The sequence below is a fragment of the Oculina patagonica genome, chromosome 12, assembly GCF_052425735.1.
Source record: "Oculina patagonica isolate OP01 chromosome 12, crgOcupat, whole genome shotgun sequence".
NCBI lineage: Eukaryota > Metazoa > Cnidaria > Anthozoa > Scleractinia > Oculinidae > Oculina > Oculina patagonica.
In genome coordinates, this window is record NC_135769.1 from 24,046,941 (window position 1) to 24,061,098 (window position 14,158).

General features: G+C 38.2%; 1 protein-coding gene across 1 annotated transcript; it reads right to left on the reverse strand.

Annotated features, from left to right (window-relative positions):
• Nucleotides 1–1,316: 1,316 nt before the first annotated feature.
• LOC144632278 (sorting nexin-8-like) lies at nt 1,317–14,154 on the reverse strand. Its single transcript, XM_078490888.1, has 13 exons — nt 14,072–14,154; nt 13,819–13,946; nt 12,150–12,285; nt 10,247–10,440; nt 9,565–9,682; nt 9,028–9,149; nt 8,287–8,367; nt 7,674–7,794; nt 7,188–7,227; nt 6,428–6,560; nt 6,105–6,173; nt 4,671–4,967; nt 1,317–4,036 (listed from the first exon to the last, which is right to left on the reverse strand). The coding sequence occupies exons 1-13, from the start codon at nt 14,091–14,093 to the stop codon at nt 3,938–3,940; spliced, it is 1,560 nt and encodes a 519-aa protein (XP_078347014.1). The 5' UTR covers nt 14,094–14,154; the 3' UTR covers nt 1,317–3,937.
• Nucleotides 14,155–14,158: the final 4 nt, after the last annotated feature.

The following is a 14,158-nucleotide window of genomic DNA, read 5'->3' on the forward strand; positions in this document are numbered from 1 at the left end:
AGGCTAATAGTTTTCAGGTTTAATCTTGTAAATAAATAATATTCCCAAGATGTGTTGTGCAATTCTGACAGCATTCATTGCTTGCATCTATTAATTAGCATGGCTGCATGGCACCCCTTTCACAGACAGATAAATTGTCCCTTACTGTCTTAAATCAATAATGATGATGACGACGATGATGAATTCATAAAGGGATGTCTATCCACATTCTGGTCCCCAGAGCCACTTGCCCTTCTTAGCCGGCGAGAGGGGCAATCGGCTCTGGGGACGAGAATGTGTCTGACATCTTAGTGTTGCACTTTCAGGCTTGATGGCTGGGCTCATAGCCTGGAGGACGACTTTTGTTTGAGTTTGGCACAAAGTTGCAAGTTACAAGTGGGTGACCAAACAATAGTATTCAGTAGTTTATTCACAGGAATCAGTGACTAATACGCCAGTCATAAAGTGTTTCTTAGCAAATATCTGTTTCCTGATAGGATGTACCCACTTATTTGCTACAATGCAAAATATTTGTAAATCTGATAACCATGCTGTTGTTTCTCCAGGAACAGAATGTTCTTTGTTTAAATTCCTTTTGGGAGTGTTGCTCAGTTCTTATCCGGTTCAAAATGCTTCAAATGAGGGCTAAGAAATTTCCCATAATACCGGTATTATTTTTTATCTCACCTTTTCTAATGTGTGGTTCCAGAAAAATATGCCCCTACCAGTACACCCCTAACAGAAGGGATTGGAAATTCCTGGGGGAGGGAGGGGTGTGAAAGACCAAAAACATTAAGGAATGCATGAATTTCCAGAGGGGAAGGGTAGCGATAGGGGGGTTTCTTGGGAAAAATCCCTTCTGTGTGGGAGGTATGGATAATTTATAGAAATACACAATGGGACTTGCGGTATTATCAGAGATTCCAACCCTTTGTGAAGGAAAATAGGGAAGCTGAAAGTGCAAGCCTCTAGGTGGGTCTGGGGGCATGTTCCACTGGGACATCTTGCAAATTTAGGTTCTCTCAAGTGACATTTCTGGCATTTTGACATCATTTCTTAGTTATTCTATAAGGTTTTTATTGTTTTCAAAGAGATTTTTGGTGCTTTTCTTTACTTTTGTTACTCAGATTGCAAAAAAGTACTAAAGATACCGGTAAGCAATTTTTCCTTGTTTTCAGAATTTCATGATAAATCGGGAGAATCTGATAAAAATCGGGAGAGCGGGAGGCAACACATCAAATCGGGAGTATCCTGATAATGAAATTGCAAGGGTTGGAATCTCTGTGTCATCTTGTCAGTATTTGTGTGAACTGAGAGCAGCAGAACCCCAAAAGTGATCAATACTGTTAAAATACATTTTAATACATCCTAAGAACTTGTTTTACTTGACATTGTTCCTAGTATATAATTAACATGGTGTACTCTTTCCTACAATTAGGTTCAATCAGTGGGCCCACACAAGCAGATTGAAACCTTTTATTGTAAACATTTTAATGGAGTCATAGAGTTGAAAAATAACGATACTGAATCACTAGCCTGTGTACAGCCATCCCATTTTTTTGAGGGGAGCGGGACGGCTGTACACTGGCTACTGAATCACATGAAGAAAATTACAATGCTGAACAAACCTAATCTTATTAAGTGTGGTGTTATTGTTGATCAAAACAGGGAACCTGAGCACTTTGAAGAATAATTCTTCAAATTTCCCTGTTTTAATCAACAACACCAAAAATAATACAAAAGGCAACACAAACACGGCTTCTGTGGGCTTCCTGTGATTCAATTTAATTTCAAATCTCGTTTCTAATGTAAACAGTCATTTATATTAGTAAAAGCTTTTTAAATACTTCACGAAAAAGCCAAGTTTGAAGACTAGGATCTCCTTATTGTTTACATTAAGTACAGTACGCTAAGATAAGAAATGATTTTCACGCGGATGTAATGTACTATTTTGTTTGAGAAGGCTTTTACATGTACATTAGATATTGCATATTACAAAACCACTTCTTTCCTGTTTTTGTTTTTATTTTCTTATTTTTTTTTTTGCCTTAACTTAACTGAGTCAATCATGACTTGGGTTGTCCCAAAACACTCTTACTTCTCAAAATGAAATTATTTTGCAGCCAAACAAATCGTGGCCATTTTTGTGAAATTAATAAATTTAAAACCAAAACCTAATAAATTTTATTTCCAACAACGACGATTGTTAAAAAAACTGACGTGCCACCATTATTATGTTGTTTACACTTAGCAAGTGGCCAAAAAGTTAACAAGGGTAAAATGCAGTCTTCGCTGCACTGTGAGCAGACTGAAAGAGACCATGTTTTGGATCAATTTAGGTTTCTGGGAAACTGCTCACCTACCCCTCCCCAAACCTAACATTAACCATTACTTATCGCTTTGGGCAAAATGTTAGGTTTGGGGAGGGGTAGGTGAGCAGTTTCCCAGAAACCTAAATTGATCCCATGTTTTCTGGGTAAAGAGTAGTGTAAATTTATTTATACACAGTTTTGTTGGAAGTTTATGGGATTGTGGTTATGCATTAAGGGGGAGACCCTTAACTACAAAATGGTTATAAATCACTTCTAGCTGTCATTTCTTGGACTCCCTTAGTACCCTGGGTTTATTTTTTGGTCCTGTTTTGTTCCATTGAAGGTTGCCAGTAGTCATGACCATATTTGGTAAGTCGCATGACCAGAACACAAAAACCCTAAAAACTTACACAGCTTACATTTTTCCCTGTTTTTAATCGGTCACCTGTGTGACCATTTAAATGAAAGCTCCCAAAGAGTACTTTCATGTGGTACATATTGTTTATTGCGGTGACTTTTAAGACTGGACAAACTACCATATAAAGTGTCACATAGAACTGTTTATTTCAAGGAGGCTAGAACGTTTACATCTGTGAATGAAACCCAACTGTTTGAGTATTTTATTGAAAGCATCCATGTAGCACTTCCATATTATACAAAAAACTGTCCTCTAATGATGTTGTTTGCCGATGTGTTTTGTTTATGTCATGAACCCAAATATAATCCTTTTTATTGTTCTTTTCTACAAAATAATTTTTAGATTATAATCTTCTCCAACCAGTATCTTATAATTATTTATTACTTTCTGGAAGTTAAACTATACTAGACAACCATTCAGTTATTGATTACAGAATATAAATTAAAATTGATTCAATTTGTTTTAAAAGCGGGACACAAAGCCCAAAATCCCCGCCTTTCATTACAATGTTCACTTCACAGCCTTTCACTTTATAATGTTTCAATGTCTGAGATAATGTTTTCTCAAACAAAGAAGTTACTTAAAACTGATATATACTTCATGTATATAAAAGGTTTTTTACTCACTAGTTACTTTTTAAGGTTTACTATCTACACGTACGCCTTATATTCAAATTAATTTGACATAAATTCCAAAAGGCTTAAAAAACTCTGAAATTTTGTGAAATTTCAATTATGGTTTCAATGGTGTGGGGTATGTTTCTAAAATGTTGTGTTAAAGCTGTCCATGATTTAGCGCTAAGCTGTCAGTAGTAGTACCTAAGTGGTAAAGATATAACAATCTGATCCGGCCAACATGTGGGCAGGCAACATGTTAATGGGCATGCCATTGTGTGCTTACAGAAAATACCCATACTCATCTCACAGAGGGTCACTGGAAATTTTGACAGGGAGTGGGACCTCTTAGGCCGAAACGTTTAAAGGAAGGTACGAAGCTTTACTAGAGTTTCCAGAGCGGATGGAGGAGGGGGTATGCTCAAGCCCTCTGTGGAGGAGGTGCGGTTGTTTTCTAGAACAACAAATTGATAAAATTGACGGGAGTGCCCCCTCCCTCCCCTGGACACATAACATTACAAATGACACATGAAATACTAAATGTCTCAGAGTGCCAAATGTCATAATTTGATAGGTATCTTAAAATAGAATGTTCATCAAATAAGATCTTAAGATCACATCATAGGAGGAGAACCAGGTGGCGATGATGTTGGGGAACCGCTGGGAACTAAACCATCCACATGCGATTCAAGTTCATTCCATACTTCACCTACCTATAGTAGTGATCAAGAAAACACATTATGAACAAAAACGTTGAAAATGACACAAAATGACTTTAACACAAAGAATTAAGTAAATTTTGCTTCCATTTTATTTTGTGGAAGGCTTGGAGTGGAAGAGGAGAGTCCAGAAAAGCATTTAAACTAAGTTAACCCTCAGACATACAAGCAAATTCATACTCCACCATAATTGTAATTGTACAAGGGGGGGGGGGGGGGACAAGGGGGGGGGGGTGGATGAAATCCCTCCCCAGAGTTTTTGTTCTACTAAGGCACAGCAAAATTATTTTGCTGGGGGGGGGGGGGCAGGGGGGGGATGAATGGAACCCCTCGTTCTATTAAGGGATAGTGAAATTATTTTGCACTGAGTAGAAAGCCTGTAGCTTACTATACAAGATGACATAATTTTTGTTGGTTGTGACGTCATATGACGTCATGTGACGTCATTTGAGCCACCATCTTAAAAGAATAACTTAACGTTAATTTGACCTGTAACATTGGCATGTATTAACAATACCAGCAATGTCAGCACCCAAACAAACAAAAGCCAATGCAGGTATTTTTGACCTGAATGGAGGGTTGGAGGGTCCTGATGACTATAAAAATTAATGACAAGATGATGCCTCACCTCTTTGTGACCTAGTATCTGTGACGCTACCATTTTTTGTAAGATAATAGCCAACATCTTCATGTTAGCATGAATCAACTGTGTCTCCAACTGTAGACAGTGGAGGGAATAAAAGTTTCGGTTTTCCATGTTGCTGATGTCTGTCTCTTGTTCAACTATTTTGGACTCAAGCTGATCAACAGCATGTTCTTGTCCCTTTGCTTGGGCCGCAATCTGACGCTTTTTGATCTGCTGCATCTTGTGAAGCGAGTTTTGATGGTCTTTTAACACTCCCTTTTCATGTCGCTCGCAGAGGTCCTGGTATAAAAAATTAATCACCTGTTATAATCCATCAAATATTTTCCATGCGTGCAGCAAAATGGGGAATATCAGATGACATTTCTCCCAAGTGATATTCCCCAGTTTTCAAACTTTGCGATTTTACTTCGCACATTAAGTTTTCATTCTAAGTAAATTGTAAAAAATTGAATAGGCCCGAACATTATCAACAGACTAGCAACTTTTTGCACACTGGCAGAATTAATTTGACGTTTAAAATTTTTGAGAAAAGGTCTCCCAAATTAAGTGGCCTTGCTTAAAAACTATTTGAAGGATAATAAAAACAGTAGCCTCCATTTGGCTTCAAAAATGCTAATATATTTCCTTAGACATAATCTGTTCCTCGAAGATCACACTTTTACTTGAGCTTTTCTCTCGAACAACTGTTCGCTTCTCGGAACAGATTATGTGCGGAGACAAACATTAGTGCATATTTTTGTGCCAAATGGAGGCTATATTGGCCAAGACCCAGTTGTTCAAAAGGTGAATATCTCTATTTATTGTACATAGTTCTCCAATTTTTTGTACTATTTCAAAACGAGTGAGCCGATTCAAACACGAGAAAACAGATGAGCACGAGGCCGCTGCGAGGCATCGCTGGTGCCAGTTGAATGACTCTAAAGAACATATATGATGTGTTTTCCCTCTATGCCTGTTGTATTGCAGTCGATCATGTTGTGAGTATCAGTTCGCTGCACCTTGAAGCGCGAACGAAGGAAAATGTTTGCCGCGAGGAGGCCCCGAAAACGAGGAAAAGACTGCGGGAGAGAGCAGCACAGAAAAATAAGTGGGAAAGGGAGAGGAGGAGTCAAGAAGAGTGAGAAGCAGCCCTAGGAGAAACCGAGTGAGTCCGAAGGAAAAAAGGGCTGCAGTGCGACACGACAGATCCTGATGTAAAAATGAGTAAGAGAAGAGAGAAAAACAAGGACACCGTCTGAGTCCACTCATCCCCGACCCGGGGGCGTGGGGCATAACGTCATGAATTATTAATGAGTTTGAGAATTATTGTGTAATAATATTTTTCAAAATGAAGCATACCATTTACACCTCCTAAACTCACTTTATTAAAAATAATTCCTGTTTTCAACAAGTTAATATTAAGCAGATATTCCATACCTTGTAACTTGAAGTTAAGTCCAAGAATAAGGCTAAATATTCAACAGCCCCTGTATCTTCTCTTTTAAACTGAGGAGCAATAAAATAAATTATTATTCCACTCATGCTTTTGAAATATGGAATTGTTATAGCCAGCTCAGCACAACGTGCCTCGTTGGCAAGATGAGGATTTAAAAAATCTTTGCGGGACCACCTATCCTAAATTTACAGGAGCCAGTATCCCTACCGCTGCAGTCAGTTTAAACATGAATTTTCTGTGAATTAGAAGAAACCATTCATATTGAGACGAATGGTATCACTCATAAAACCTGTCCTTAACTCACCCAGCTGGCTCCTCTTTCCGATAGCTTGGAGTAGTAAGGTGTGATTCCAGTGAAGCCATGTTTAAGGTTGCCCCATGTGTTGTCATTACCACTTGCCCATACTGTCGTCGGGTGTGGTTCGTTGCTAAGAGCACTGTAAAGGTAATGATACAAGTTGTCTGACATAAATATTTTCCTCCAAATTATTTATTACTTTTAATTAACTAAACTTTGAAACAGTGAAGTGGGCAATTATCAACAAGTTAAAACAAGTTCCATCCTGAACAACCTGAGTGAGACAACAAGCATCATCGTCTCTTTCATTTGGGATTCCCCCCACCCCCCACCCCAGGTATTTTATCTCCAAGCTGATGATTTTCTCTATTCTTGTTATCACTCTACTTCATAAATTGCATTTTATTCATTGTATGGAGACTAATATGGGAGGAGCAGTGACACAATGGTTAGCACGCTGGACTCTGGATTGACTGGTCCAGGTTCGAGCCCTGGTCGGGGTCACTGTGTTGTGCTCTTGGGCAAGACACTTTAACTCTTCAAGTGATGTATAGATGTATAAATGGGCACCAGTGAACTAATGCTGGGGGGGGGGGGGGTAACCCTAGCGATGAACTAGTATCCCATCCAGGGGGAGTGAAAATACTCCTAGTTGCTTCATACTACAGAAACCGGGATAGGCTCCAGCCAGTAAGATTGATGCAGACTTTACCATGGAGACTAAAACTGATTACTTAAGCAACTTATAGTTTCTTACAAAACTCACGTAAGCTCCTTGGCAAATTGAAGCATGTCAGAAGAAAAGCCTGTTAATGAACAAAAGAAATGTGGTCAAGATCTAACTTAAAATATCTTACAAAGCAGTGCAGTTCGGTCATGAACATGACTTAAAAATATCAAAATGTTGTTGTAGTTATTTTGTACATTAACACAATTCCTTGAAAATTTTCATTTATGCAAAGGCACGCAAAACACTTACCGGTAGTAGTCAATGGGTTAATAATATAACAATATTTTTTCTATCTCACAGTTAAAATGGCATTTAACCCTTTGGAGCCTGAATTAATTTTAATGAAATTCTTCTATTTTGGACCAGTCATTATACTTTCTCTATCTTCAGTTTCATCTGACATATCTAAACCAAATTTGGATATGTGAGAGACAAGACATAGGGCTATCTGTCAATCATCATTTTATAAGCTTTCTATGGTCGTTCGGCCATTCGGTCTCAAAGGGTTAACAGATAACTAACCCAGTGCTCTTGCAGTCATCCTGTCAGCAATGTCTTTTAGCTTTTCCACACTGTTGTGAATGGCCTGAATTTGTAATCGACTGCTTTGGAAGCTAGCTTGTGTATCCATGGGAACTAGTTCCTAAACAACAACAACAACAACATAATACTGAAAGTTAAGATTAATAAATACCAACACTAGATGCAGTATTTTATTTTTTTCATGACTATTACCCGGGGGGAGGGGAGGAGCATTCCCCTTATATGGCCTATACGGGGACATGCCCCTGGATAGGTATGGTTTTTGACCCCTTCCGGCCCTGAATGAGGTATATAATTTCAAGCACCTCTGTCCTAAACAGGGCCTTAACCCGTCCTAGACAGTGAATGGCTGCAAGACTGCTGTCGAGTATTTAGACTGTTTTCGCTTTCACTTCAATGAAAAGCATTTATTTATTTTATTTGTTTGGATTGGTCTTTGCATTTCAATGCGTCAAACATCATGTCCGTATAGGGTGGTGTATTAGGGTGTTTTGGAGGGTGTTTTTTTTTTTTTTTTTTTTGGGATTTGTGGCTGTTGTTACTGGATTACTTCCACTGTAGTTCCCTAACATAAATATTAAATAATTGTTACCTTAGCTTTTGAGGCAAGAGGGCTGGACATAAATTCATCAGGCATTGATTTGAACTGATCCTTCAATTTCTGACCAATATCCTGCAAAGTTAAAAAATGCTTTAATGCCTTATCTATAGGTCTGGACTGGCTGCATTTTTTTCTGCTCAAGCTCACCTATGAAAACATCAGCCTCACTTAAGTCAAATAATTAACTCCTTCAAATAATTACAACTAAAGTAATATTCCTAAAAATGTCTGATAACAATGGAACAAACACAAAAAATATTGCCTTGAATCACACAATTTATTTGTAAAGCCAATATCAGGGTTAAACCCAATTAGGCGACAAAGGGAAATTACAGATATGCATGGTTGCCACAGACATCGTTTTTCAAAATTCGGTGAAAAAAAAAATTCCCTGACCAAATAAATACAAAATGTCAGATTATAGTAGTGGCCTTCAGCCTCCAAACATTACTGAGATCACTTTGACCTGAAATGTTTCTTCTAGCCATAAATGGTATTAAATCAAAAATTGTTATAATTTCAATTTTCCTGACATATCTTCAAAATGTCATTTTTTTGACTTAAAATAAAATTCCCTGACTGCTCCCTGACCTTCAAGAATTTTATTTTTCCATGACCGTTTCCTGACCTGTGGCAACCCTGATATGATTACATTTCTTTCTCTTCCTCACTGCATGCTACTCCACTTCTATCTCCAAAGGATTTCTTAATGTTGAAAAACAGAAGACTTACTGAGCCCTTTACTGTAAGAAAGAAGTTGACAATCCTGTCTTCACAGAGCACTGGATGCCTCACAACAAGCATTAAAAAACGCTTTAATGCTCTCTTTCTGGCCTCAATGAACTCTTTGCTTGCTGGAGATAAAAGAACAAGAATTGTCTCTCAAGCAGTGTTTCATCCCATTTTCAAACACCAAGAAGTGAGTTGAAAACACAATGCAAAGTGGAGTATTTTTGAAGAACTTCACTGAGTTGTTTGGAAAAGTGATGATATATCTTCTCAATCCAAACTTAAACTACAGAGAAAATAAAGAAATAAGATCACATATCCAAACAATGGTTGCAGTTTTGATTTCCTTTGTTTTAACTTGACAAATAATTAAATAAGGAGTTTAAAAACTACAAATCCACTGTGAATGAAGCCAATAATCTTTCTTCAGTGCGTCATATTTTTTAACATTTTTCTCTTGATTGTTACAGCCTCTCTTCAAAGAACACAGACCCAAACAACCACTTTTGTATTATATTAAAACAATTATCTATAACATACCACCCATGAGCTTCTTTGGAGGAAGTGCTGGAATGAGACGATATGGAAACCTCAGTAACAGCATGTCATGGAAGGCAACAAAGTCGTTGTAACGCCTATTTACCGTGCAGTTATGCCTCTGAAACAAGATGAGCAATCAAAAAATAAATTTCTGTAAGTGAATCAATAACGCCTTCAAACCTCTTTACTACAGACGCAAAACAGACAGCAGTGTCTGTATTTATAGGTGTCCATATTATAGAAGTAAAAAATGATACAAATTCTGGTTTCTGGTTTCATACGATCCCATCTTTTTCTGGAAACAACAGGGTGTCCAGATGAGAGTCCAAACCAAAAGGGGGTACAGAAGGGGGTCCAAATGATGGGGGCTCCAGATCAGATGGGGTCCAAATGAGGGGTCCAGAATGAGGTCCAAATGGGGGTCCAAGGGGGTCCAAATAAGTGGTCCAGAAAGGGGTTCAGATAGAGTCCAAATGAGGGGTACAGAAGGGGCTCCAGATGGGGGTCCAGAAGGGGGTCCAGATGGGGTCCAAATGAGGGGTACAGAAGGGGCTCCAGAAGAGGCTCCAGATGGTTCACGTTTTGTACCTATCCCAGATCTTACACATTAAAAATTCTGTTAAGCATAAGACAATTGGGAATTAACAGGTCTGGGTGAATAAACAGGTCTTCAATTTCTTACCCTGCTTGAAACATGATACTCATTGTGCTTTAAGATAATTCCTTTCTTTTCTGGCACAAGTTCCACGTCAACTGTGTCCAAACTCGCAAGTTCGTCATAGTTGTAACCCAGAACATTTGGGTTGTTTTCGCGTCTGTGCCGCACACTGAGAGTTTTGAGATCTGACAGGTCTCCTAATGAAGGCTTTGGTAAATCTGCAGAATATAAACAAATATATAACTTGTGACTAGAAATTAAAACACACATAAAATAAAGGTCATTAATATACTGTATTGTTTTTAATAACAATTTTGGTGTACGTTTATTGTGAGATAGGGGGTATAACAATCTCTTTTAATCTCTCCAGCTGTTTTTGTTGAGGCATATTGGCTACCATATTTGTGGTCAATGGTATATGAGCTCATATACCCTTGCCTGTTAACCAATCAAAACTCAGTTGCAATATACCATTGCTAGTTTTTAATAATTTACAGTGCCGCTACTGTAACCGGGGTCACCCAGACAAAGTTAACCAATCAGAAAGCAGAACTGAAACAAAAGATTTCTACTTTTTTAGCTTCAGCCAATGAAATGTCGAGTACAGAACAAAGAAATTTCAACTTCTTTGTTCGCCACGAAAACAGATCGATACAAACTTTGGCCGTATGGCGGCGCTGAATTTTCAATTAATTTCACTTGCATCCGTTTTGAACTTGAGTGGTTGTGACAGCAACATTTGGAAGGTAAATATTAGCGATGTTTATGTAAGAGAAGTTCGAAACTGTGTAAAAACGGGGAAAGAAACGACCGTATCGTCTGTGTCAATGGTGCGTGGTGGAGTTCGCTCGTGACAATTTCAAGTTTTCTCTACGGCATCAACCGGAGTTTTGGTAGCTGTACCATTTGGAAAATAAATACACGTGATGCTAGCGAAGGAAGACATTCTGCGCTGTATAACGTACCAGTGAAAGCGACGGTCATAGGTTAGGCAAAGTGCGTGGCGTATTTGCAAACAACAAAGCACATTACCAGCGTGATAAATTTAGTTTTCTGCGAAGTCCGATCGTTGAGTTCCACCGAAAGCGTATCGGCCGTATACATCCGAAAGTTTCGGCAATTCAGCTAGCTTGAATAAACACGCAAAAACATAAGCTTCATGAGTGAACAAATTGAAATTTTATTTTTATTTACTCAAACGACAAAACTTGAAATTGTCACGAGCGAACTCCGCCACGCACCATTGACACAGACGATACGGTCGTTTCTTTCCCCGTTTTTACACAGTTTCGAACTTCTCTTATATAAACATCGCTAATATTTACCTTCCAAATGTTGCTGTCACAACCACTCAAGTTTAAAATGGATGTAATTGAAATTAATTGAAAATTCAGCGCCGCCATACAGTCATAGTATCGATCTGTTTTCGTGGCGAACGAAGAAGTTGAAATTTCTTTGTTCTGTACTCGACATTTCATTGGCTGAAGCTAACTTTGTCTGGGTGACCCCGGTTACAGTAGCCGCACTGTAATGATTTGTTGATGCATATTACCATTTTGTGTATATACATGTACTCTTTTCCCACAAATCCACTAAAATCCACATGGGCCCTTTAAGGGGGCTTCCCAAGATTGACAGCAGGTGCCTGTGTATGTAATCAGATTGTGATTTTGCCAACATACAGCCGCACAACATGTTAGAATATAATGATGGCAAGGTGTCCAAAACATTGATACAGTATTTGTCGCAAACACTGTACCAACGTTCTGGACACAAAAGGTGTTCAACATGTTGGTTATATATCGTGTTGGTAGGATATTAATAAATATAACTAATTCTGCCAATACTCTGACATCTTTGAAAGGGATCTTTTAGCTTACGTTTTTGTGTGTGTGTGTGTGTGGAAATAAGTCATACCCTGCCTTACCTGAATCAACAAACTGCTCCAGTGCTTTCTCAGATATACTTTTCCCTTGCTGGGCAAGTGCGGTTAATGCTAATGCTTTGTACAGTCCATCTCTGGTAACATATCCGTCTTGTCTGGGATCTACAGCTTCCCAAATCTGTCCCAGAGAAGAAAAAAATCACTCAATTATAGCAGCTTTCAGTGTTTCAAGCACAAAGACTATCTTTTCACATCCATCTTTCGACATTGTCTTCCAACACGCTGTTTGAAAAATTAGAATCAAAACCGATGAATATCCGTGTTGGTTTCATGCAAACGAGCCCACAAGTTCAGAAGATCATGCTAGCGGGCTGTGGTTGGTGTATTTTGATCCGTTGTGTTTGATTAGCACATCAAAAGATGGATGTCGAAAGATAGCTGCTATGCACATAACACTGTTTCACGTTGGTGATGAGCATCCCAGTAATTCAAGTATTTGGTTATGAATTGAGAGGCTCGTACAGGAGGGATCTCTGACACGGTTCACAGGTAGAAAAAATAATGAATCACGGATCACGAAGATCAAAATTTTATTTTCCCAAATCACAAAAATAAGCTAGTTACATTATTTTTTGTCCTGTTCTTTCGTAAAGAAAAGTGGTCAATTTGAAAAAGCAAAGTCGAGCAAGTCAAAAGAAGGCTGCATATTCGTGCTAGTTTCTGCTGCCTCACATTGGATGTTTTCAGTCATCGTAAATCTTCTGGAGGTCTCGCGACTCAAAATCACGTGAAATAAAGTGGTTAAATCAGGAATATCAGTTATTAATTGAAGTTTTTCACGGGTCACGAAAAACCTTTGAATCACGGATCACAAAAAATAATTTCTTAAATTCACGTTTCACGGAAAATTAAATCAGCTAATCGCGCATCACGAGAATACCCCTGTACGACCCTCAATTGAGGAACATTGCAATAATAACACCTCACAATTATTTAATATGACACTATTAATTAACTAACCACCAGGTAGAGTCACTAAATAGCAAATTATCAATAGAAATCATTTACAAATGTACCAACAGTTTTTTTTTATTCAGTGACCATTACTGTTGTTGTTGTGATTTTGGCTGATTTATCAAGTGACTATACCTGGTTTTCCATAAAACTTATGCAAACAAGGAACACAACAAAATATTATTAAAGAAAGAATAATATTGACACAGATAAATTAAAGTTAATCTAATATAGTTACAAGAATTATAGATGTTACATACAACTGATTCACCCCATTCACACTACAGCTGTACTATAATAAACTCGGCACTGACAATATTTTGAAAACTAGTTATTATGGTGGAGTCCATAATTAAGTTTAATGATTGATTATTAACAAAATCTGCCTCATGCTGAGTTTATATTTCAATTTGAGTCATGCGGTGGGACAACAGGAAATCCACTGATATTATAAACAAACAAGGTGGAAATCTCTTTCCATTACCCAGTTCAGCATGGTTTCGGATTACAAATATTGAAAGGTGTGACTTTTGTACACGACACAGTAATTGTGTACATTTGTGATTATAATTCGAATTAATAGTCAGTTCTTTGCTCGTGTTTATAGACGTGGAACACAATCTTTGATCGGTTCCCCGTCGCTAATCATTTCCTTCTTTACAGAGACAAACAAACTATCAAACATTCTGTAACAAACCTGAGTAAGCGATTGTTTAGGAAGGCTCGATTTCATCAAGATCTTAACAAACATATCACGTTCAATCTTCTCCTCTTGATTCGGACATACTATCTGATACACCTCGCGGTAAAACGAGGGCACGGATCCTGCAGATTCAACCAGACAAATTTTATGCAAGCGTTTGCAGAATAACGTTCACCTTGCAAGATGTAAGTTTTCAACACAATCCACGTGAAAGAGTACAAAACAAAGATAACAAATCACAACTCACCAAAACTCAGTGCAGCCGCCATACTAGTATCCTTCTCGTGTATCAAACATGCAATGCGCGCCTCCCCCTTGGGTCACGTGTCCTTCC